This window comes from Taudactylus pleione, unplaced genomic scaffold, assembly GCF_031769625.1.
Source record: "Taudactylus pleione unplaced genomic scaffold, aTauple2 ptg000154l, whole genome shotgun sequence".
NCBI lineage: Eukaryota > Metazoa > Chordata > Amphibia > Anura > Myobatrachidae > Taudactylus > Taudactylus pleione.
In genome coordinates this window covers 26,233,299-26,259,011 of record NW_028284556.1, presented here as the reverse complement: position 1 = coordinate 26,259,011, position 25,713 = coordinate 26,233,299, and the positions used below count along the sequence as shown (strand labels likewise).

Sequence of the window (25,713 nt, the reverse complement as noted above, 5' to 3'; positions counted from 1 at the left end):
GCAAAAACAGAAGTGTACAGACACATTTGGGTCTACGCAAAAGTTGGAATGTTATGTTCACCTTTAATATAGGCCTGTAGCCTCAAGCCAAATGACCAAATTCACGAACAGGAATCATTATTTCTCTTGTACTCAGGTCATAATTGCTGACTTTGGCAAAGTTCGGTCTAGGAAGATCGAGGAGAGGAGTCAGTTTCACAAAGCGCTCCGAATCACGTCATCACAGCCCCGCCCCCTGTGAAGTATCACTAGGATTGAAGCTCTGCAAATCACAATCTCGGCCCCGCCCCCTGGGAGGTGTTGCAGGGATTGCAGACTTTGCAGTGCTGGAGGCAGGTGGTGATGATGCAATTAATAGCAAATTACATCATTAAGACCCTCATCCCTCATCCCAGCTACTTCATGATCAGCTGGTAGGAGACAGTGGATTTGCCCCCATTACTGGGAACCTTTCACCCATATTTGGGAGTTTTCTGGAACTTCCAGGAGAGAGTGCAAGTATGTCTCAGGTCATTTGGTACACCCAACACATAATGTCAAATACAATTATTATTTTTGTTTGTTTACACTATTTTATGCAGCACTGTAAAAAGAACATTTTGTTATTCACATATTTGTTAGTCCCACTCAAGCCTAGTGTAAATTGCCTAACATAAAGGTGGTGCAAACCTGAAGGCCCCCATACATCAGCAATTGATTGCAGCAATCGTGCAATTTGCAATCGATTGTGTATACAAATCTTTCCCTTTTCAGTCGATTGCAGAATTGCCACAATCGATTGAAAAAGGGAATTTATTTATACACAATCGATTGCAAATTGCACGATTGCTGCAATCAATTGCTGATGTATGGGGGCCTTGAGAAAACCAGAGCACCTGGAAAAATCTCACTCAAACACAAGGGGGTGTCGAAGAGGCATACAAACTCCACATAGTTGGATGTATGACAAATTAACTAAAGGCCCCATACTGTACATCAGCAATTGATTGTGTATAAAAATCTTTCCCTTTTTCAATCGATTGTGGCAATTCTGCAATCGATTGAAAAAGGGAAAGATTTGTATACACAATCGATTGCAAATTGCACGATTGCTGATGCCTTTAGTGAGTGAGAGAGGCCTAATCAGCCATACAACCTGATGTTCACGGTCATGTGAAACCTGCTTGCTTAATAGAGTTCATGTGCAAATCATAATATGTGACTACTAATCCCAAATAGTAGACAAACTGCTAGCAACATTTACAAATACACATGCAAAAAGTTGAGAAAAAATGTCAGTATGCACCTGTAAATAAAGATATTACCTAATGATTTTAGCTGTGTGTTTAATACTTAGGGCTGTATTCAATTAGAGACGAAAAGCCAAAATCGGCGAAAAAGTTTTGCCTATTGCCGCTTTTCGCCTTGTGGGAACTTATCTCCAAATTCAATTCCAGCCAGAATTCGCCTAAGCGGGAACTCAATGCAATGTAATAGGTGAAAAAGTTTCTCTTAAGAATAGCAGATGAAAAGAAGTGCAAAATCTTTATTTTGGGGTGCAAACGTGGGGAAACGATCCATAACCCTTGGCACAGTCCCCCAAAGGCCAAATATTGCATACAAAAAACAAAAACAAACCTACCACCACCCCAAAAAAGTACTTTAATTTTTGGGGCAAAAAAGTAAAAAGTGGGGGGACAAGCATAAAAACTAGCAAAATAGACTTCTTGGGGGTCTGCAATGATGGGTCAGGTGTTTTTAGGACTGCAGGTGCATTTTTGACTTTTTTTTTTTAAGTTCACTTTAGAGACTTAAAAATATGCTAGCACCCATTTTCAAGTACCCCAAATTTGACTAGACTACTTATTTTCACCTAAACATACGCTTTATGCCATTCTTTTCCACTTATGCAAAGACACTAATAAGAAGCAATTTAAACTACTTAAGTACCCCAGACACTTTTATTAGGGCTTTTAGTACACATCTACAGTGATTCCCTATGTTAGTGCATCTTTTTTGGGGTACAGACTGATTTCCCCACTTCTGACAGTACTTTCCGCCTGTTCCGCATTCGCCGCTTTCCGTTATCACATGTTTAGGAACTGAATGGGGTGAAAAGCGGGGCCGCGCACGAAAAGTTTTTGCATCTGAAACAGGCGAACGAGGTGGAAAGTCGGACAGGCGAAACCTTTCCAACTTTTTGCCTCTAATTGAATACGGGCCTTAATATATATAATATTCAAAACACATTGCAGAAATTTGCAATGGTCCCTACATTATCTATAACCCCCTCCTCATACTCTCCCAACTTTTCTGATCGTTTCTCCTTCTTGTATTAATGTATAATTTGTTCCTCAATCGTCTATCAGCTCACCATCCCTTGCCAGCCTAATCCTTGTATGCACACAGTTTTGGCCCTAGAATTATCATAGTTTAAGATTCTGCTGCTCCCCGCCAGCCGTCTTCTTTTTCCTGGCATACATCCTCCATTTACTTGATTCTTTTTGTAGTGAATATGTATACTTCATATTTGTAAGATCTAATTCAACTAATCTTTGTATAAATTTGTTAATATCAGTTTTAGACATTTTATATCAACTTGCTACTATTGTTATTATAACTTTGCTTCTGGGCGTCTGGGATGAAGTAACGGCACTGCCTATACCGTAGTACTTTTGTATTTACTGTACTTTTCTGTATAGAAATGTATTTTTACTTGCCATGTTTAATGCAGATAAAACTCGGCAAATGTACTTGCTAAGTGGTAGTCACCTGGATCATTTATTGATTGATAGCTGTAGGAGATTGAATCTGTTCCCAAATAAAAATACAAATCTAACAACTATATATCTTCTTGTTACTTAAACAGGACATCATATTAAGACATATTATATTGCAATACATTCATTTAACAGAACATGCACAACTACAAATGTTGTAACTAAATTAGCCATTGAATAGGACTATAACTTCCAGGTTTTATATAAAAAAAAAATAAACTTAAAAAACAAAAAATAAAAAAGTTATGGTATACCGTTCTCACCAAATAGCTTTTTATGAGGTCAGTCCACACTTGTAGCATAATTACCTTATGGGATTGATGTGAAAAGTACCCTAGGAAAAGCTAATATACATGAAAGCATATTCTGTGTGTGAAGTTTGGACTAGCAGGCAGTCAGAATTGTAAATGAATCAGTGAATGTGTATTCCATTTCAGATACACTGGCTTTTCTCATTTATCTACACGTCAGGTCAGTTGAGGATTAACAGATCTCAATTTCCTTTAGCTTTGCATGTAGGCCACGTTGGTTGCCACACTCCAGCTGCTGTGGTCAATCTTCTAAGGTAACAAAGGGTGTGGGGGACCTTCAATCTTTACTTCCAAAATCAATATGAAAACACTCTCTCCCTTGGCTGGTCTCCATAATTAATTGGCAGTTCAAAGTGGGAAGAGTCCTCAGAAACACTAAGCAAAGGAACCCGCACAGGCTCACATCCACACCCTATGCCACTGAACATAAGTGTCATTAAACGTTTTACTTGTTCTCTGGAAAGCATCTTTCTTCCCTTCCCTATCTAACACACTCCATTTACCTACTGAACTTTTTACAGCTTTAGCGGCGTAGCAATGGGATTGGTGCAGATTCCTATATTGCTGCAGGAGGACTCTACTTTCCACAATGCAGCGTTTTCATTATTGTGAGCTCTTTGCAGTAAGTTGGTGCGCTTACCAAATCCCCCTGGAGATGTGACTGTTAATTATCTCCCTAATGTTAGTACCATTCTATGGAAAAAAAGATAACTTTACATGAAAAAAAATATAATGGCTATGTGGAGAGTTTTGTGTTCTGTTAGATTTCCTCACTTTCACGTAAACATAACCCTAGGATTACAGCTTTAAGACACAAATGTACTTTTTAAAAGGGGATAATAGATCAGCTTTAATATTAAAGTAAAAAAAAAAGCCAATGTGAAAAAAACAAAAACAATCAGATTGATTACTGGGGATTTTGGAATGAATTTGCAGAGCGTTGTGGGCTAGGAACGGAACACTGATATAGAATCAAATAATCAGCTAAGATTCTTTTTTTTTTTTTTTTTTTTAATAGCCAATAAAAGTCACATAACGTTAAAACAAATAGTTAGAATTATATAGGAGTAGTTGTACTTCACATAAAGGTAATAAATGGCAAATCCTAATACAAGTATACTAAAACACCAGCTGGAAAACCACAGGTTATCTTCATTTGTTGTAGGACAGAATAGTGCTACAGGGCCATCACTAGGAAGAAAAAAAACATTCTTCATCTGGTCATTTTGCTTAATCCATTCAGCTTCAGACCACCCTCCTATTCCATGCAGGATGAGACTGTGCAGTGACATAAAATGTTAAACAACCACCAGTTTCAACTTCATCTAAAGATCCGCTATGCTGGTTATTTGGCAAAGTACCAGAAACTTATTTGACACTGGAAAAAGGCAGACTGGAAGATAACACCAATGTGTATTGCCTGCACATACAGTATATAGCTATTTGGAAGAACATAAAAAGCGGGAGGTCTTAAATAACTTCCTAAGGGGCCTATTCATGATGAAAAAAAAGTGTGTGGTGATTATTATGGATTGAATGCACTGTGAGTTCAATCCTTAATTATTTCAGTTTAGCCATAGAATAATACATGTATGTATGTAAGCAACTTAAATAATGGGGCCCATACATCTAGCTGCTATGGCGTGCAATTCACCGTTCTGCCAATGCCTGGCTCGGAGTACTGGAGAAATCCAACATGTTGGACAATCTTCATTCCCCGATTCTGACCTGAAAATGGTCAGGATCAGCGAGTTTGGGGATTTTTAACTTGTTGAATTTCCCAGATTCCCCGACGGATCCCCGATAATCGATGTCTGCCTATCAGCGTTTTGAATTGCCGTTCGGTGAGTCGGTTCGGCATCGGCAGAACAGGGAATCCGGCCATAGATGTATAGCCTGCATAACAGAGAGCTATCAAAACGCTGAAGACTGCAAGACATCCAGCTGTAACTTACTAAACAGATGTTGCATAGTAGCCTATAATTATACTAATGAACCACAGAACATTCTTATACTTCTAATTACCCATAAAATGGTGTCTGACCCACATTGTTGTGCTAGATCCTGCTGTTGCTACAAGTTTCTAGGTTTACATATACATACTAATGTGCATGTTCATTCACCATTTTAAAATGGTGTGATACTCCCATTACTCCCACTCTATGACTGAAAAATATCATGCATAGACATGGTTAGTAGCTACAGCAGCACAAATATTGGGGGCACCTAGAGAGCTGGCTTCTATGAGAGTGTACTCACATATGTGCACACAGAACAGAGGTGAATAGGAGAGATGCCAGTGAGGAAAGCTTTTGATTAGGGATGTGCGCCGGACCATTTTTGCCGGATTTGGATTTGGTTCTAATTCGTCGTCCGGCTTTGGATTTGGATTTGGATTTGCCAAACTGCGGTGACTGGCTTTGGATTTGGATTTGGATTTTTTTACAAAAATTGACAAAAAAAGCTAAAATCACATAAATTGGTCTTTTTTTTCTTCCTAGAGTATTATTAACCTCAATAACATTAATTTCCAGTGAATTTAGACCATATCACAGCTTATAATATTGTTTTCAACATTATTGGCCAAAGGTTGCAGTGAGCTGACTGGTTACTAATCGACAAAGCAGCGGCACAACGACACAGACACCACAGTATAAAGCACATCTATGACACATTGCCACACAGCAGTGGCAGAAATGAAAAGTAGTGCACCCACCCAGTGGGGTACGGCCAGCAGAGTCACAGTACTTGTTTACAAAGTGGGCTACGGCCCTAGGAGTCACAGTGCACAATCTTATTAGCATTACACCGCACATAGGGCCTGATTCACATTACACCATAAAGTAGTGTCTCTTATTTATGTTACGACACACAGTAGTGCCCCTTTTACACAATGCCCACAGTAGTGAACCTTTTACACAATGCCCACAGTAGCGGTGTCCCTTACACAATGTCCCTCAGCAGTGGTGCCCCCTATGCAGTCCCCTTAGTAGTAGGGTCCACTATGCAGTGCCCCCAGTAGAATGCCCCCCAGTAGTATGCCCCCCATTAGCAGGCCCCCCCCAGTAGTATGCCCCCCATTAGCAGGCCCCCCCCAGTAGTATGCCCCCCATTAGCATGCCACCCAGTAGTATGCCCCCCCAGTAGTATGGCTCCCCCAGTAGTAGGCTGCCCCAGTAGCAGGCCCCCCCAGTAGTAGGCTGCCCCAGTAGTAGCCCCCCCTGTAGTATGGGCCCCCCCTGTAGTATGGCCCCCCCTGCAGTAGGCTGCCCCAGTAGCAGCCCCCCCCAGTAGTAGTAAGCCCCCCCAGTAGTATGGCCCCCCCAGTAGCAGGCCCCTCAGTAGTATGGCCCCCCCAGTAGCAGACCCCCCCCAGTAGTATAGCCCCCCCCAGTAGCAGGCCCCTCTGTAGTATGGCCCCCCCAGTAGTATAGCCCCGCCCAGTAGCAGACCCCCCCAGTAGTGCAGACCCCCCCAGTAGTATAGCCCCCCCCCCCAGTAGCAGGCCCCTCTGTAGTATGGCCCCCAATAGTGCAGATCCCCCCCAGTAGTATGGCCCCCCCAGTAGCAGACCCCCCCCCAGTAGTATAGCCCCCCCCAGTAGCAGGCCCCTCTGTAGTATGGCCCCCCCAGTAGTATTGCCCCCCCCAGTAGCAGACCCCCCCCCAGTAGTGCAGACCCACCCCCAGTAGTATAGCCCCCCCCAGTAGCAGGCCCCTCTGTAGTATGGCCCCCCCAGTAGTATTGCCCCCCCCAGTAGCAGACCCCCCCCCAGTAGTGCAGACCCACCCCCAGTAGTATAGCCCCCCCCAGTAGCAGGCCCCTCTGTAGTATGGCCCCCCCAGTAGTATAGCCCCCCCCAGTAGCAGACCCCCCCAGTAGTGCAGACCCCCTCCCCCCAGTAGCGCCCCCAGACCTTTGACAAGTAAAAAAATAAAAAAAATAAAACTTACCTGATTCCCCGCTCCCGCGCCGTCCGCTCTGTCACACGCTGAGGAGGGATCCGGAAGACGGAGCTCATGCGTGAGCTCCAGCCGGCTCCCTCCGTGCAGCAGCCAATGAGAGTCTGTGTGACTCTCATTGGCTGCTGTAATAAACACACAGCTGCCGCTGGCGGCTGTGTGTCTGTGTCTGTGTAGGGCAGAGCGCTATCACTGCGCTCTGCCCTACACGCGAGGAGACCTGATGTCGGATTCTCTAGTGAGAATCCGACATCAGGCGACCGCCGTTCGGCCCCGAACGGGGATCCGAGTCAGGCGGTGAACACCCGAACAGGGTTCGGGTGGACTCGGATCCCCAATGTTCGGAGCGGTTCGGATTCCACAGAATCTGAACCGCTCATCTCTACTTTTGATTAGCTGTCTCCATTCACAGGGGTGTATGGAGACAGCTCAGGAGAAACTAGCAGCTATGGGATTAACATTGGGACAGTTGAGGGCAGAGAGCGTAATTCAGCTAACAAGAAAAAGAAAATAAACGGAAGGAAGGTTGGAAGGAAGGAAGGAAAGAGATGGAAACCTGCAGTAGCAAGTCTAAAAGTGAAGAAAAGTGTAAAGCAAATGTCTTGATCCTATGTCCCAACATTCACTTAAGCCACACATGTTTCAGGGTGCATAAAATGGGACCATTACAAAGTAGTCCCAGCTGACTATGTATTTCTTTGCTTTTGTAGCTACATTAGACTATTAAAAAATTTTCTGCATCATATACTACACGGGAGTGGTAAAAAGAGCCGATGTATGCACCTGTGCATGTTATGGTCACACATGGAGGTACACGAGTACAGGAAGACTATCACCAAGCACCTCAGCTGCTACAGCTTCATTCTTGTCAACAAGTTTTTGAATAATAGAAAAATGGCATAAAAAACAATTCTAAGGAATTTTAAGTAAAAGGAAGAAAAATTACACTGAAGTAAATTCTAACACGAGTTTTCCCTTTTCAGTCAAAGAAAATAAGATGGCTTACTTTATGTTCAATGGAAAGGTCTAAAATACATAAACAATACCCACCTTGTAAAGGGAAACTTGTTTGTTCATACCCTGCAACTGACCCATAGCCAGCCTGATAAAGGTGGCCATAGTCAGCACAAACAGTCTGCATGTAGCAGGCCAAATCAGGATACCCTCTTGTAGGGAATCAACAGAGTGAGTGGACTGGGAATCAGGATTTTACCAGGAAAATAAGCAGAGAAAATATTAGAGACATGCAAATGTCGTTATAAACTTAATAATGCTTATTGGGCAAATATCCCCAAATCAAAGATCTTGGATTTTTCTATACTCTCCTACTGCTCCTCTCAGATAATGGAAGAAGTGCAATAGTAAAGATGCGCATCCACTAGGCGATTAAAATGAGTGATTGAACAATAACGACATCTTTATCATTCAATCGCTCATTAATCATTCACAAATCGTTCATTAAAATGTTGAAAACGACCAGCGACGCACGCTCCCGCTGGTCGTTTGCAACATCAATCTTCGCCTGAACATGCGGGTCAATCTGCCGATAACAACAGATTGTGCATGTTCAGGGAAGAGGGAGGGTGCCTGCACTGAGCAACATATCGTTCAGTGTAGGCACTATACAGGATGAGGAACGACTGTACGATTGCAATGTTGTAATCGTACTGTCGTTCCTCTATCGGCAAGTGGATAAACACCTTAAGAGTCATAATAACTCTATCCCAGACATCCCTGTATTCTTTTCCACACAGATAGACACATCCTTAAACTCGATTATAAATGGCATCTATATAAACACACATTAGCTGACACACTGTTACAGATGCTGAACAAGGCCAACAAGGGAAGTATTGAATGCTATAAGCAGGGCTACAAAAATACAGTGCAAACTTCTACATGTCATTATAAATGGCTGGAGAGTTGAATCCTACAAAGCAGGAGACCTCTTACTCATATCAATCACCCTCAGGTACAAAAAAGCCCAGTTCTGGCTTAACATCAGACTTGTGAATGTTAAAAGTTGTTTGTTCAGGTTTAAACTTACCAATATTACATTTTCTCCACATGACATCATTCTGCCTAAAGAGTTGCAGTCCCATTATAGACAGAACTCCTTCCCTAGCACTAGAAAAGAGAGCTATAGAGTAAGACCGTTTGTTTCCCAGATTGCTCTAAGAGATTAGTTCAAAAGTAAAAATGCTGAACCACTTAATACAGTGCAAATATTTACATATGGAGGATCTCTCACCAAGGGGCATTTGGTCAGAGCAGGTGCCCACATGCAATCTGGAAGGAGTTATGCTGGTGCATGCACTGAAGATTCTGATACTATGCCAGGAACTACTGTGCATGCGCAAAATCTCTGAGAAAAACCGGCACCATTTCTGCAGAAATAGGACACCATCGCCATATTTTTGAGGAAAGAACACTCATAGTATTCAAGCTCTACAATGTCCCTTACACATATTCAAAGGTGATTATCACAGTACCGGGATGTTTTATGGACTCTGACCCTGCATTCTCTGTCTGGCACTGCTGATCTAGGGGCGCAGAGTCTAAATAGACCTCTAGTGTTCAACAAGAACTGCAGCATAGCAGGATGTGGCCCCCTAGGATAGCAGAGAGAGAGGTGTAAAGGTAAACCTGAGATGACTTATTGAAGATGGTGTACTAGTGGAAGTCTTTCACAGATGGGTTGGCACTATAGGAACAGTGATCCGATGAACTGTGCAGGAGAGAACAAGGGAGACAGACACCATGCGGACCCAGAGGCGGATTTAGACCTCATGGGGCCTTAAGCAAGATATCAGTTTGGGGCCCTACTCCCTCAACAGCATGCAATTTTACACACACACACACACACACACACACACACACACACACACACTGCCCTCATAGCCGCACACACACACACACACACACACTGCCCCCATAGTCGCGCACACATGGCCCCCATAGCCTCACACAGGGTCTCACTCGGCTCTGAGCGCTCGCAACCGGGACGATGTTAAGGCCCTGTGCACGCGCAGCGGCACAGGGCCTTAACATCGACCCGGTTGCGAGCGGAAAATTCTCTCGCAAGCGGAAATTCTCTCGCTTCGGAGCTCACTACAAAAGGGGCGGCTGTCGATGTTGATCGACAGCTCGCCCCGTTTTGTAGGCGGGGCGGGTGGCTGACAGAACGCCTGCCGTTTTGTGGGCGGCCGCACTGACATCAGTAGTGATGTCAGTGGGAAGCTTCCTGCTCGATCAGAGCAGGAAGCTCCCTGGAGCTTGCGGTTGCCGGGACCCAACCTTAGGATCTCGTCGCAAGCCCCGATGGTCAAGACCATCATGACCATCACCCTGGTCGGTCGCTAAAGAATGGGTGGTAACCCACAGCTTATCTAGCAACCAGAAGGCCGCACTAAAAAAATCAAGCGGCCGCCCTCATTCAGAAGGAGCGCTCGCTTCTTGCGAGTGCCTCTGAATGAGGGTCACACTGCTCTTATATCCGCACACACACACACTGCCCCCATAGCCGCACACATACACTGCCCTCATAGCCACACACACACACACACACTGCCCTCATAGCCCCACATACACACACTGCCCTCATAGCCCCACACAAATGCACACTGACCTCATAGCCCCACACACACACACACTGCCCTCATAGCCCCACACACACACACTGCTCTCATAGCCCCCACACACACACACTGCTCTCATAGCCCCCACACACACACACACTGCCCCCATAGCCGCACACACACACAGCCCCCATAGCCGCACACACACACACTTCCCCCATACATACACACACTGCCCCCATAGCCGCATATATACACATACATGTACTGACACACACACTTACTGACACCACCAAGTGGCTGACACACACTCCTGCCATAATCACCCTGCAGAGATTATGGCAGGAGCAGGAGGGTGATAGAAACATCAAACACCTCCTCTCACCTGCGGACTATAGCAGGTGCAGGTGGACAATTCCCTCCCCCCCCCCTCCCAATCCACAGCACCATAGTATGTGGCCCAACAGGCAGTGGCACTCACCTTCTATTATACTCTCTCCACATGTCAGCATGGAGGGCACCTCAGACTCTTCTAGGATACGCTCCTCTCTCTGCGTGTGACATTACTGGTCACATGCAGCACAGCAGAGCAGGGGAGAATAGAGGAGTGCAGAGACACAGAGCAGCACCCGGCAGCTGTCCAATCAATGTGCTGACAGTCTGCCGGGTAAAACAATAACATAACAAGCCTCCGTTCTACAGAGCTGTCTGCGGGCCCCCAGGGACCCGCCGGGCTCTAAGCGGCCGCTTGTGTTGCCTAGCGGTAAATCCGCTACTGTGCGGACCCGATAAGAAAGGACTACGGTCCGGCGTTTGTGACAGTGATGCAAGCAGTAATCATCAGTCACCTGTGCTTGTAGATTTCTCTTCTCTTAGACCTAGAGTTTAGAATATAAAGAAATCTACTCTCACCGACTTTAGGACTCTTACATTTCTTGAGTTCATCCTAGAAATCGCTTCTTTAATCACTGAGAATTCACCCAGGTGCCTATACTTCTAATGAAACCAGTATATACACTGGAGAAACGTGGCAGAATTCTTACTATTATCCACACATGGCGAACCTGAATGAACTATCGTTAATAGTGTCGAACTCAAGCTGCATATTGTTTGGACAATACTTTAATAAACAAATTACTACTACTACTACTAACACTTGCTGTCCTACCTATGCTACCTATGATCAGTGCTGATTTGATCAAGCCACTATTTTTGCATGCGGTTATGGAGCATACACACGGTCAGATTTGTCAGATCTGTCAGATGAACGATTTTACCAAAGATTTGAACGACTGAACGATTTTTGACTGCATTAAAATGAATGGAATCGTCCAAGTCTGACTGCAAACACATCAGATGTCAGATATCGTTATCTGACCATCGGGAACGCGCATCGTTCAAATCGTTCATCTGACAGATCTGACAGATATGTCAGCTATGTCAGATTTTCCTTCAGATATGAACGATTTTTTAAATAGTTATCGTTCAGATCTGAAGAAAAATCTGACTGTGTGTATGCACCATAACTGTCTCTTATGAATAACATTCCTGTGAATGCATACTGCTTTGGAACACTGAGCCCCTCCACTTACAGCATCTGTGCGAATAAACATCTATATCTTTTGATCTGTTAGACTGACGCTGATCACTAGAACATCCAGTATTGGAACATGAGGATTTTAAACCACCTATACAGATAAAGTTATTCCTTTGTGCTTTATCTACAGGTATTCATCTGAGGAATACTTATCAAGGAAATCATACCTGCATATGTGATTATTTCTATTTTTTCCTATAACAATAACAGCATCATCTTATGGTTGGAAAAGTGACATTGTTTAAAGCTAGAGCAGACTGCTTAATACTATGTTCATGGGAATATCTGTACTAACAAGCCGAATTATTTAATTGGACTCTATATTATCATTTCTTTACTATATCATGAATGCTGCCTTCTGTAGTTTCTGGTCTAGCAGATATCTTATGGTTTTGTTGATGTTATTTATATTCTGTATGGTGGTTTGAATTTTACATACACATTAGGCCTAGTGTATGAGTGCTCTTTACTTCTATTTGTTAGTTTACATCCCACTCTTTCAGAGGGGCTTCATAAACTAAAGTTAATGTTTCAAAGAGGGTTTTATTGGCAATAATTACATTTCCAAAGGGGATCTATTTTTCTTAATGTATGCAGTGCTTTGATCCTCAATGCAAACATTTGTAAAACACTGTTGGTGACCATCAAAATTACATAGAGCACTGGGCCTGATTCAGAGCCGCTCGTAAGCGGCCGCTCATTCGCTCCGAGCGATGTTCGCACAACTGCGCATGCGCATGGGTCGTAATGCGCATGCGCCAACCAGTCATTGCGGTCGGAAATCGAGCGCTCGCAAAATAGCGAGTGCCTGCTAATTTGAGTGACAGGATGAGGCGTTTGTGGGTGGTAACAGGGGAAGGTGCTTGAAAACGGGGAGTGGAGATCCGAACGCAGGCATGCCAAACGGTCAAAACGGACGCTTTAAGGGTGTGCATAATTACCAAGCAGCGTCATCGACCACGTCACTTGGTTGTTTCTTAGCCTGAACTGTTCGCATGATTGCGGTAGGAAAATCCAACCACAAGCACTGCGAGCAGTTCAGAAGCCTTTCGATGTACTCGATTAATCAAATAAATAGCGGAGATGACGTAGGATGCGAGCGGCCAGGGGTCGTCTTTACAAAATAGCGAGCGCATGTTTCGTTCGCTCGCTCAGACATAGAGGCGTCAACAGACTGCAAAGAGCGAGCGCTCAATTTAAATATCCGGCCCCTTTTTCTGACCGAGCGAGCGCAAATAGCGTCCGGCTCTGAATCCGGCCCACAATTCCCTATAGCAACCACCAAATGAGGGCTATCCTACCCATTAACTGTTGGTACATGGCAAGCCTTGTCGAACAACAAAACATTTTTTTTTTAGATAAAATATAAAACGTATTTAATTATTTTTCAACTATATTGCATTGAACTTTATGAAAATCTGTCACTAAACTGATTTACTTACACCACAAAATGATGAAACCTGGCTGCTAATAAAAAAAGCATTAAGTATGGATGGTTCCATTGACAGTCAAGAAATATGCAAGCATCAATGACTTGCAAACTTAGGTCCTCATTTATCAACGAGTTTTATCATTCACAACAAGTGATAAAACTCATTGCGTATCATAATGGTGCTCCAGCCAATCCGCTCCCAACTGTCATCTGTATAAAAACTGACAGTTGGGTGCTGATTGGCTGGAACACCATTTACCATACGCAACAAGTTTTATCACTCGTTGTGAATAATAACACTCGTTGATAAATGAGGCGCTGAATTTGTTTTAGAGAACTACAACAGCACCAGCTCTCCCTCCCTCTTTTGAAATAGCTTGTTTCATCATGGTACTTACTTATACATATTTTGTAATGGATCTGGATAAACCCCAGAAGGCCAATCTTGAAGCACTTTCAGACACTGTTAGTTTTCTTGTTTTCATTTTATCCAGTTACTGGGCAGATGCTACAAACATCAAATTTGGAATGATTAAAATTGCCAAGGACAGCTCACCCAATAAGTGCTGTCCTTTGCGACAGAGAGACTTCCAGGTTTATGATGCAGAAGAACCTCCATCCTGCCATCCTTCTGTCCATGCGCAGTAGGACGCGCGCGCCATGGGTGACACTGGGAGGGATCTGATTGGATCCCCCTCATTGAACTTTGCGAAGAGAAGCCCATAAGGCTTCTATTGGGCAACGCCATCTGAATATGGCGTTGCCCACCGGCTCCACGCTGCAGAAAGCTTTGCTTTCCGAAGCTTGGTGCACATGAGAAATGCAGTCAAACCCCTGAAAACTGCATATAATACGATTGCATGACAAGTACAAATTGCACGATAAGCTGTTTTTCGCGGGCAACATACAAAATAAATAAGCTGAGGAAAACCCCTAGTAATATTTGAACACATATTGTATTTCTTTGGAAAAGTCATAATTTCACTGTCTATAGCAATAGAATGGAGTTTATTTCCATACCACATTCAGTGTTTGCACAGCTGATGGTTAAGGCATGAGTCACAATATTAACGTCCCTCTGATTCTGATTCACCAGAAATGTCAAGAGTTAAAGACTTTAAAAATGACCTGGCAAATATACACAAATGGGTCCTGTAGAAAAATGAATGGTCAAAACAAAATACCATGTTCATCATTCTCTGAATAATGCACCGTCAAGTTCAAACACATTGAAGTGAAAGAATGGTGTATAAACTGCACTACAATCACTTATTAACTTTCATGGCTTAAAATAACATTAAAATATCTTTATAGCAAACCCATCATCTACACCCAGAGAAGGCAGTCATTTTATGGGCAGATTCATTAGTAACCAGTCTCTAAAAATTTATGTCACGTTGATGAACTCAGTTCATGGTGAATAGCTCAAGATCTATTCATCACACAAAATGGCTACCTCCACTCTGTGTAGGCCATAGGTACACACTTCTTTTATAAATTGTATGGTCCCTCACAAAAAGTGTAATGGCTTCATGGAGATTTCACTATAATCATTTTGCCATCTCATAGAATCGCATTTTATATGCAGATTTTATAAAAGATAAGCTTTAGGTCAGCAGACTTCAAATCCCTATAATATATTGAGAATCTACAGATCACACATTATTGCTGTAGTCTTACCTCAACAATGCTTTTTAAATCTTGTACATATGTCCTTTCAGTCTGGAGGATTTCTTGGACCACTCGATCAACATACATAAGCTTTGGACTTGCTGACTCCACCACTTCAGAATTTGAACAATTCACAACCGATCTTTTGGATTCTTTCCATGGTATAGTCCTTCTCTCATCAGGTTTTTCCCTGGGGTGTCCATGGGCCTGTCCTCTGGTGCAGTTAGTCTGCAGGTCATCATTTGACAGCTGTCGAGAAGGAACCAGTTCTAGTTTTATGGCCCCTGCTTCCTTATCCTGGTGAAACAAACCCAAGTGACTATTTGATGCCAATGTCACCCGACTCCCAAATGAACAGTGACTATCCCGGGAAGAGGCAGACGAGGAAGTTGACCCAAAGCTGACAGGTCTGTCGCTGTCTGACATCTCCATGTTTTTTATTCCACAGTAATGGAAATGTCTGTTTGTCTGGTGAAGATCTACCTCTGCTGCTCTTGGGCTTGGAGGTTCTGTTACAGATGGTAGAGGATCCAAAGGCAAATGGTAATCATCTATAAAACAAAAACATAAAATAATGTAATTATTTAGAATGTTTCAGAGAGGTCATAAATCGAATCTGTTATCCTTAATGTACATTTTCATAATTCAATACCGATACACACTTCTTCAGTTATTTACACATTCAGCGGTCATATTCCTCTCCCTTGTCACTGCCATGGCATCAAACAAGAGGGAGGGGGGGCATTCAATAAGTGCTGTAGCAAATTTGCACCTAAAATACATGTTGAGTTTTATTAAAAAAACGACTAAACCATTCCCAAATTTTATATATACACACATATACACACATACATACACACACAAATATATATACACACATATATATACATACATACACACACACACACACACAGATAGGACAGCAGATCCGGCTGCCTGGGTTTTTTCATGCGGGTCCATGTGGGCAAGGCATAGTTACCCAGTGTGAACAGTCTACACAGTATGATCACACTCTTAGGCTACATTCATAAGGCCTGGACATTTTGTTCCGATCAACATCAGATTTATTCCAAGACTGTTGACTGTGACTGCCAGTCACTGTGAGCTCACACACATTGACATGTGGCTTGTTAGAGTTATGCTACCAAATTGGCCATACAAAGTCTTGTGTGTTCAGGCAGCTGAACAGTTTCAAGAGCTTGGTTGAGCTAAATATACTGTGACTCTCAGGGACTTGATTCCTTTGTCTACAGGGGGGTACAGGAGAAAAAAATAAGTTGTGTGATGCATAGTTACACCCAAGCTGGCCGCCATTGCACTTGCAATGGGTGCAGGCAAAGAAATGCAGATATTCACCAGTATGCATGCGTTCATGCCGCACTGTCCCTACACATCCTCATGTGAAAGCAGCCGTCACCATGGACTTACACCAGCCCTATACCTGGTACAATAGATGAGTTTGAACTCACACAGATATCTGCATATGCACAACTCCATCTAAGACATACATATTGTCATTCAACTACGTGTGAACACCCCGTTGCAGTCTGGGGGCTTTATGCCGTCATGCCGACCACGGCCCATCCACAAAGATGTGACATAATGTGTCGTGTCAAGAAGCCACCAGCACCAGGTAGTTGAGCAATGCCCAGAGCACAGTTCTACAGTAAAGGACACTCAGGGCAGCCCTGCAGCAGCACTACTGGCTGCAGGGTGCTTCAGGCAACCTGCAAGCCAAATTAAGGTGCCATGGGTCTGCAATGATGGGCTCTGTGCCCTGGGCGTAGGCACCTCTCGCACACCACTACTAGCTTGCCACCCACTTCCACCTGTTCAGATGCAAGTGGAGATGCAACCAAGTTGTGTAGAACCCAGAATTGCCCACAGTTGCATGCGCTCAGCTATTAAGCATGTGCAGTGGTAAAAAAATGACTTGCAAGCAGCTCTGCCTCAGCCCCTTAGTGAGCAGGTATTAGGGGCTTTCAGGCCATAACTAAAAATGATTAAACAACAATATATTTAATAGCCTATATCCATTATCTTTTATAACGTGTCCTAAGCACTGTACAGAGCTGCGTAAGGACTATTGTAATAATCGACATCTTTAGGTCTATGCAGCGGGATGCACCACTGCGATCTTTTGCTGTCAAACCTCTGAAAATGGTGTATTCGTAGTTTTGGCTGCTTACCACATATACACCAAGCTCCGGTTCGCGACACATTTCGGGGCTTGGATGCAATGGGCAACGCCTTTGGCTTCTATGTGCAAAGTGCTGTGAGAGGGTATCAAATCAGGTCCCTCCCAGCACCCCCGTAGCGGGCGAATGACTTCTGCATCATAAACCCGGAAGTCTTTCTATCGCAAAGGACAGTTCTTCCCCGAAGAGCGGTCCTTTGTAATTATATGTGTGCATACCAGCGTTATTTACGCCAGCATGCATGCGATGATTGGCGAGATGCATCTCGTGTAATATGTGATGAGTCATACATCCCGTCCATAGTGAGATAAAAATAAAAAGACTGGTGACCCAATAATATTTCTCAAAATAGGATCAGTAATATTTGTCACCTTCTGACTATGCTTTTCAATGTAGTGTTTTTTTCCTGACGCAAAATACAATGTAATCTATATTTAAACAGAAAATTAACTTTGCTTGTTCAGTAAATTATTACCAAATCCAAATATGTTTTAGCTGACTCTTGATAAGAAACTGCTTACGTACACCCCATGCTATCAGCAGAAAAAAAATGCAAAATTGTTTTAACTAAAAAGTCAGATAAAGATGCATATAATAGTGCCTCACTATACGATAACATATTATAGGATTAGATGATACTTGACTGAAGACAGATATATATAGGAGTCAAGATAATGGGTGAAATAAGCGGGCTGTAAAATATTTTCAACAGCAAACAGTATTCTTATATTTGAAGACTCCCACTCCAGCGCTGAATTTCAAGAACACAAAGATGATTATTATATTCTTCCCTATAGACTTTTACAAACACAGAAGAAGATTGTGCAGTGGAAACTCCACTGAAATGATCTGTTACTTGAATTTAGCTGGCTTAACTGAGGTCACATACCAGCAACACTACAGCTGACAGTATTTGTTCATTACACGCTAACCCTTAGCAATTGTTGTGATGAGGTCACGTCAGGGCCGTTTGTTAAAGGAAAACCACTCATAAGATACCATACCAAGATTATCCTGACAAGTAACAAACAAAAGCAGATATTCTGACAAACAAAAATTCTCATGCAAAATTCACTCCCTGTCCTGCAGACCAGTGTACAGCTTTTAAAAACACGAGGAATTGTGCGGAAGACTCCTTCACTTTGGAGGCTTAATTAAGTAATTTGCTGTGAAGCGTAACACCATGGCCCCACATTTTTGTGTGGTCATGATGCATACCTCCCAACAAATTAACTTCTGAATTTGGGTCCATGTACATGCCAATAGGTCCTCGGGGTAAGGAGCATGGATTCATAGCACATCTTCATCACTCTGGGGGCGTGCCCAATGTGCCCCGAGTGGCTGGTCTGCCCCCAGGCTCTGGTCCCTGCACTGTTTAGGTGCCATGTGCGGTGTATGAGCACAGCATCTATTCATTATTCAATTCCTCCCCAACCGAGCCACCCCACCCCACCCCACCCACAGGACACTGCACTTGTGGGAGGGCGAGTGTCCGAAAAGTAGGACTGTCCTGCTGAAATCGGCACCACCAGATCCACTGTATTTGAAAGACGCTGGTGGGCCATCAAGGACAATAGGCCAACATTTTGGCATGACGACTGTTGACATGGTCAATGTAGACATTATGACCTTGTTAACATTCTGATGGCGACATGATGAATGTTGATATGCCTAACCCATGGAGGATATATCCATTAACTCCCTGGAGTCAGCTGAACGACGGTCAGGTGGATTGGACATGTTTGAGAAATGAGCCAAAGTGATCAAATAATTTTTTTTTGCCATCTTGAGGCTGTGAACAATAACCATTCTCGCTCCATACACTGCACAATAACCATTCTCGCTCCATACACTGCACAATAACCATTCTCGCTCCATACACTGAACAATGATCATCTCGCTCCATACACTGAACAATAATCATTCTCGCTCCATACACTGAACAATAATCATTCTCGCTCCATACACTGAACAATAACCATTCTCGCTCCATACACTGAACAATAACCATTCTCGCTCCATACACTGAACAATGATTATTCTTGCTCCATACACTGAACAATAACCATTCTCGCTCCATACACTGAACAATGATTGTTCTCGCTCCATACACTGAACAATGATCATCTCGCTCCATACACTGAACAATGATCATCTCGCTCCATACACTGAACAATGATCATCTCGCTCCATACACTGAACAATGATCATCTCGCTCCATACACTGAACAATGATCATCTCGCTCCATACACTGAACAATGATCATCTCGCTCCATACACTGAACAATAATCGTTCAGAAGATTTGTTTCATCATCTTATCATTGAGTTTATGGCCAGTTTTACATAGTAATGACATAACTCTGCACAAGTATAATTTATGATATATACAAAGTTGTACCACAATTTCTAATTTACACTAGTTGTTACATAACCACATACAGTATATATTTTATTACTAACTACACGTGTATATATATATATATATATATATATATATATATATATGAGATGAGAGGTTCGGTTTTTGAGATTCAAGATCTAAAAAAAGTTGGACCTTGCGTACTTTGGATTACATTTAAGTCCCTACATCGTGATGCAAATATTTGAAAGATACACTTTGTAAATATAGGAAGGGGGTTTATTCATTTCAGGCACACAATGGAAAAATGGGTTGCTTAGATGCATTCCCAAGGAAATGTCATGTGCTCGTCAAGTAAGTCCCATTATTGTTTTATTCTTCCATGAATTTATTTAGACTTCCCACCCTTAGCAGGCTACACCCTGTGCAAGAATATATAGCTTAGCAGAAAGCCTTCTGTCTGATGCTACAATTACACATATGTATTCTATAGCAGGGCACTCATGCAGGACCGATTTATTCAACACCTAGAGGCAGCATTTACAAAACAGGTGACCCTTTTTCATTACTTGTAAGTCAAGCAGGACGGGAAAGGAGGCAGCTAGACACACAGCCAAGTCAAACGGCATCGTGCATTATGCAGCTCTGTTTGACATACGATAATGGGATTCCCCTTCTTTTATTTCTGGACAGTGGAAAATGGGATTAGAACTTCAGATGAAGCGTAACACATTCTTTAGACTTCTCCGCTGAGGAAAATTCAAATGAATCTTTTAATGTAATGAAACTATTGTTTGGGGGGTTTTATACAAAGAAGAATAAACTATTTATTTATTAACAGTTACTTATATAGCACCAGCATATTACATTGCGCTTTACAATTGGGAACAAAGTAGTAATATAACAAGACTGGGTAATAAAGTACAGACAAAGAGGTAATAGAGCCCTGCTCACAAGCTTACATTCTATAGTACTAATATAATGTACATACTGTATATCTGACTGTTTAGTAATCATTCTTTGAATATGACAGGTTAGCAATTGGTGAAACCAACATAAATCTTTATAACAGCCTGCAAGTAACCCTGTCTTTATGTTTTTCTCCCCCATTAATAAAAGGGTAAAACTATTATTTTTTATTTTAATCAAGAACTTAAACTGGTGATTCCTGAGCAGTTGTTATAAACGGTATACATTCCGCCGGCTTCCCAACTACTTAATCCCGGCGAGGGTTAAATGACAGGCGTCTAAATCTAGACACCTGTAATTTTACCGACGCTGGGAGACCGGCGACTGGCATCCCGAGCGAAGGGATGCTGGGCGCCGAGCGAGGACAGCCACGAGCTGGAGGGTTAGGGCTCCCGGTGGGACTTAGGGTTAGGTACCCCCCCAGGAGGTTAGGGTCAGGCTAGGGGAAGGGGGTGTTAGGGTTAGGCACCTCTGGGGGGAAGTTAGGGTTAGGCACCCCCCCTAAAGACTTAGGTTTAGGTGGCGGGGAAGGGGGGGGATTAGGTTTAGGCACAGGAGGGGAAGTTAGGGTTAGGCACCCTAAAGGAGGGTTAGGGGGTAGAATTAGGTTAGTTTATACTTACCTGTAGGACGATCGGGATTTCCTCCTCTGTCGGGCTGTCGCTGCCGGAGGTAAATCATACCGAATGCGTTACAAATAAACAGAAATTTTCTGCTCAATCACTATTAAAGCGGAGTACAAACTGAAGCGATGTCGGGACAATTTGCCATTTTTGTAACGACAAATTGCCACATCGCTCAGCACAGGTTGCTAGGTTTGATGTGCTGCACATCAAACCTAGCAATATTGCAAGTAACCTGTAGTAAGTTACTAAAGGGAGGAACAGTGATCGTTCAGTCGTTCATTAACCCGTTCCAGTGTGTACAGGCAATCCCCGTTCAAGGGCATTCGTTCAGATGTCGGAACAAATGCCTGTCGCTTAAGTGTGTACCCAGCTTTAAAAGGAGATTCTCCCTATCTATTAAATCCCTTTGGACGGTGATGGTTTACTTTTCACCTGTAAAACCTTTTGCACTGTCTCTCAAGCGACTGCTTCCCTATGCTATCTGACAAGGACACTGGCGGGTCACATACAGATGCTGCCTACCTACGGGCCGTTCAGTCAACTGCACATGTCTGAACCAGCAAAGCAAGTCCACATATGTACTGATGCATGCAGAACTGTCTGGTGAAGTGGTAAGATTCTTCACACCGGAGACAGCCAGTATAATTGGGCAGCTCAGCATCAAAGTTTTTAAGTAAAATGGGCCAAATAGGAATTTTATTGCTGTGATAAGAGGAAACAGAACATTTTTTCTTACAGCCACTGCAGAAAAAAAGTCCATTAGCATCACATGGCAAAGAGTGCATGCTCTACTTACATGATTACTCTCCACCAAAGACAAGCAACCTCTCCTCAGTTTATCCCACAGGTTCTCAAACTCTGTCCTCAGGACCCCAAACAGTGCATGTTTTCCAGATCTCCTCACAAAATTACAAGTGAAATAATTAGCTCCACCTGTGGATCTTTTAAAACGTCTCAGTGAGTAATGAATACACCCAGAGCTGGCCCTAACCAATTTGGTGCCCTAGGCAAGATTTTGGATGGTGCCCCCTAGAAGATAATCCCACCATACTACACTCTGCAGACACTCTCCCCCACCTCTTCATGCATACTCTTCCTTCCTTTAGGAGTCTGGCAGAGGACATAAAATTGTGATTAATTTGCCCCCATTTTATGTATCCATTATATATATATATATATATATATATCTCCATATATAGCTACATGTACATACATACAGCACACGCACTGATGCAGTTGCTGCCCATCTCACAGCACCCCTGGCCTCATCTAGTACCACTTTCCCAGCACAGCACCCCTGGCCTCATCCAGAATAGCTCCCCTGGCCTCATTATGCACCCCTTATCCAGCTGTCGGCACCCCTCATTCATTATGCACTCCTTTCACATCACAGCACCCCTCATCCATATAATGCAGAGTGCGTCACAGTTAGGATCATATAATGCAGAGTGCATCACAGTGAGTACGTATAATGCAGAGTGCGTCGCAGTGAAGGACATATAATGCAGAGTGCGTCACAGTGAGGACATATAATGCAAACTGCGTCACAGTGAGGACATATAATGCAGAGTGCGTCTCAGTGAGGACATATAATGCAGAGTGTGTCACAGTTAGGGCCATATAATGCAGTGTGTGTCACAGTGAGGACATATAATGCAGAGTGTGTCACAGTGAGGGTCATATAATGCAGAGAGTGCGTCACAGTGAGAGCTATATAATGCAGAGTGTGTCACAGTGAGAGCCATATAATGCAGAGTGCGTCACAGTGAGTACGTATAATGCAGAGTGCGTCGCAGTGAAGGACATATAATGCAGAGTGCGTCACAGTGAGGGCCATCTAATGCAGAGTGCGTCACAGTGAGAGCTATATAATGCAGAGTGCGTCGTAGTGAAGGACATATAATGCAGAGTGCGTCGCAGTGAGGACATATAATGCAGAATGCGTCACAGTGAGGACATATAATGCAGAGTGCGTCGCAGTGAGGACATATAATGCAGAATGCGTCACAGTGAGGACATATAATGCAGAGTGTGTCACAGTGAGGACATATAATGCAGAGTGTGTCACAGTGAGGACATATAATGCAGAGTGTGTCACAGTGAGGACATATAATGCAGAGTGTGTCACAGTGAGGGTCATATAATGCAGAGAGTGTGTCACAGTGAGGACATCACAGTGAGGACATATAATGCAGAGTGCATCACAGTGAGAACATATAATGCAGAGTGCGTCACAGTAAGGACATATAATGCAGAGTGCGTCACAGTGAGGACATATGATGCAGAGTGCGTCACAGTGAGAACATATAATGCTGAGTGCGTCACAGTAAGGACATATAAATGCAGAGTGCATCACAGTGAGGACATATAATGCAGAGTGCATCACAGTGAGGACATATAATGCAGAGTGCGTCACAGTGAGGGTCATATAATGCAGAGAGTGTGTCACAGTGAGGACATATAATTACCAGTTATTTATATAGCGCACACATATTCCGCAGCGCTTTACAGAGAATATTTGGCCATTCACATCAGTCCCTCCCCCAGTGGAGCTTACAATCTATGTTCCTATCACATGCACACACACATACACACTAGGGTTAATTTATATTTGGAGCCAATTAACCTATCATCAGTATATTTTTGGAGTGTGGGAGGAAACCATATAATGCAGAGTGTATCACAGTGAGGACATATAATGCAGAGTGAATCACAGTGAGGACATATAATGCAGAGTGTGTCACAGTGAGGACATATTATGCAGAGTGTGTCACAGTGAGGACATATAATGCAGAGAGTGTGTCACAGTGAGGACATATAATGCAGAGAGTGTGTCACAGTGAGGGCCATATAATGCAGAGTGTGTCACAGTGAGGACATATAATGCAGAGTGTGTCACAGTGAGGACATATAATGCAGAGTGTGTCACACTGAGGGCCATATAATGCAGAGTGTGTCACAGTGAGGGCCATATAATGCAGAGTGTGTCACAGTAAGGGCCATATAACGCAGAGTGTGTCACAGTGAGGGCCATATAATGCAGTGTGTGTCACAGTGAGGACATATAATGCAGAGTGTGTCACAGTGAGGACATATAATGCAGAGTGTGTCACAGTGAGGGTCATATAATGCAGAGAGTGTGTCACAGTGAGGAGATATAATGCAGAGAGTGTGTCACAGTGAGGGTCATATAATGCAGAGAGTGTGTCACAGTGAGGAGATATAATGCAGAGAGTGTGTCACAGTGAGGGTCATATAATGCAGAGTGCATCGCAGTGAGGACCACATAGTGCAGAGTGTGCAGCATTGAGCACCATATAACAAAGAACAGTGATCAGTGACCCACATATAACATAACACAGATATTATAAACACACCCCTTACACACATACACATAAAATTAATACACTCCCACACACACACACTCCATCCCACCACAGAAAGTAAAACACACTCCAACTCGCCCCTTCCGAGAAAATAAACAAATACACCCTCCCCATTGCATACCTGATACCACCCCCCTAGATGACACTGGCACTTACCTGTCCTGGAAGAGGATGTGTGGTCCCTGCTGGGGCTGGGCTCCATGTCACAGGATAGGAGAGGAAGAGCCTGCGAGATGATGATAGAGAAGAGACTGGAGAGGAAGGGGCGGGGACCCGGGGTTAGTGGTTAGGGTCTCAGGCAGGGAAAGAAGTGTGCATGTAGAATAGACAGGGAACGGAGACCCGAGGTTAGGGGGCGTGGTCTCGGGCATGGAAACGAGTGGACATGTAGTATAGACAGGAGGGGACCGGGACTCGGGGGGGAGGAGATGATCTCAGGCATAGTGACAGCCTGGTCAGAGCCCCCTTCTCCTCCTCCAGACACAGTCAGACTTCCCGAGGCCAGCTGCAGCGCAGAGTACTGTAATAATGAGTCAGTGTGTGACTCAGTAGTAGTACTGCCGGCTGCAGACCTGTTCATTGACGCGGGATCCAGTGCATTGCACCTGCCGCACCGCTAACAGTTCTGAGCCACGGGATGCCCCTTAGGCATTCCAGATGCCCTAGGCATTTGCCTGGAATGCCTATGCCTAGGGCCGGCTCTGACTACACCTGTGCACCTGCTGGGTGACCTGATTTGTATAGGGTCCTGAGGACAGAGTTTGAGAACCACTGGTTTATCCTATTTAAAAGTGCTATAGGCTATTTCTGCCCACTCATGCTGTGCCAAGAGACCAGGAAACAGGGCTTATGGATTTATTTTT

General features: G+C 43.6%; 1 protein-coding gene across 1 annotated transcript in view; it reads right to left on the bottom strand.

The window, feature by feature from the left end:
• Positions 1-25,713, bottom strand: part of PLEKHG1 (pleckstrin homology and RhoGEF domain containing G1) — a 125,631-nt gene that overhangs the window by 78,280 nt on the left and 21,638 nt on the right. Inside the window, exon 2 of the mRNA XM_088474401.1 lies at positions 15,320-15,861. Within this exon, the coding sequence (XP_088330527.1) occupies positions 15,320-15,861 (542 nt within the window). The remainder of the gene's footprint in view (positions 1-15,319; positions 15,862-25,713) is intronic.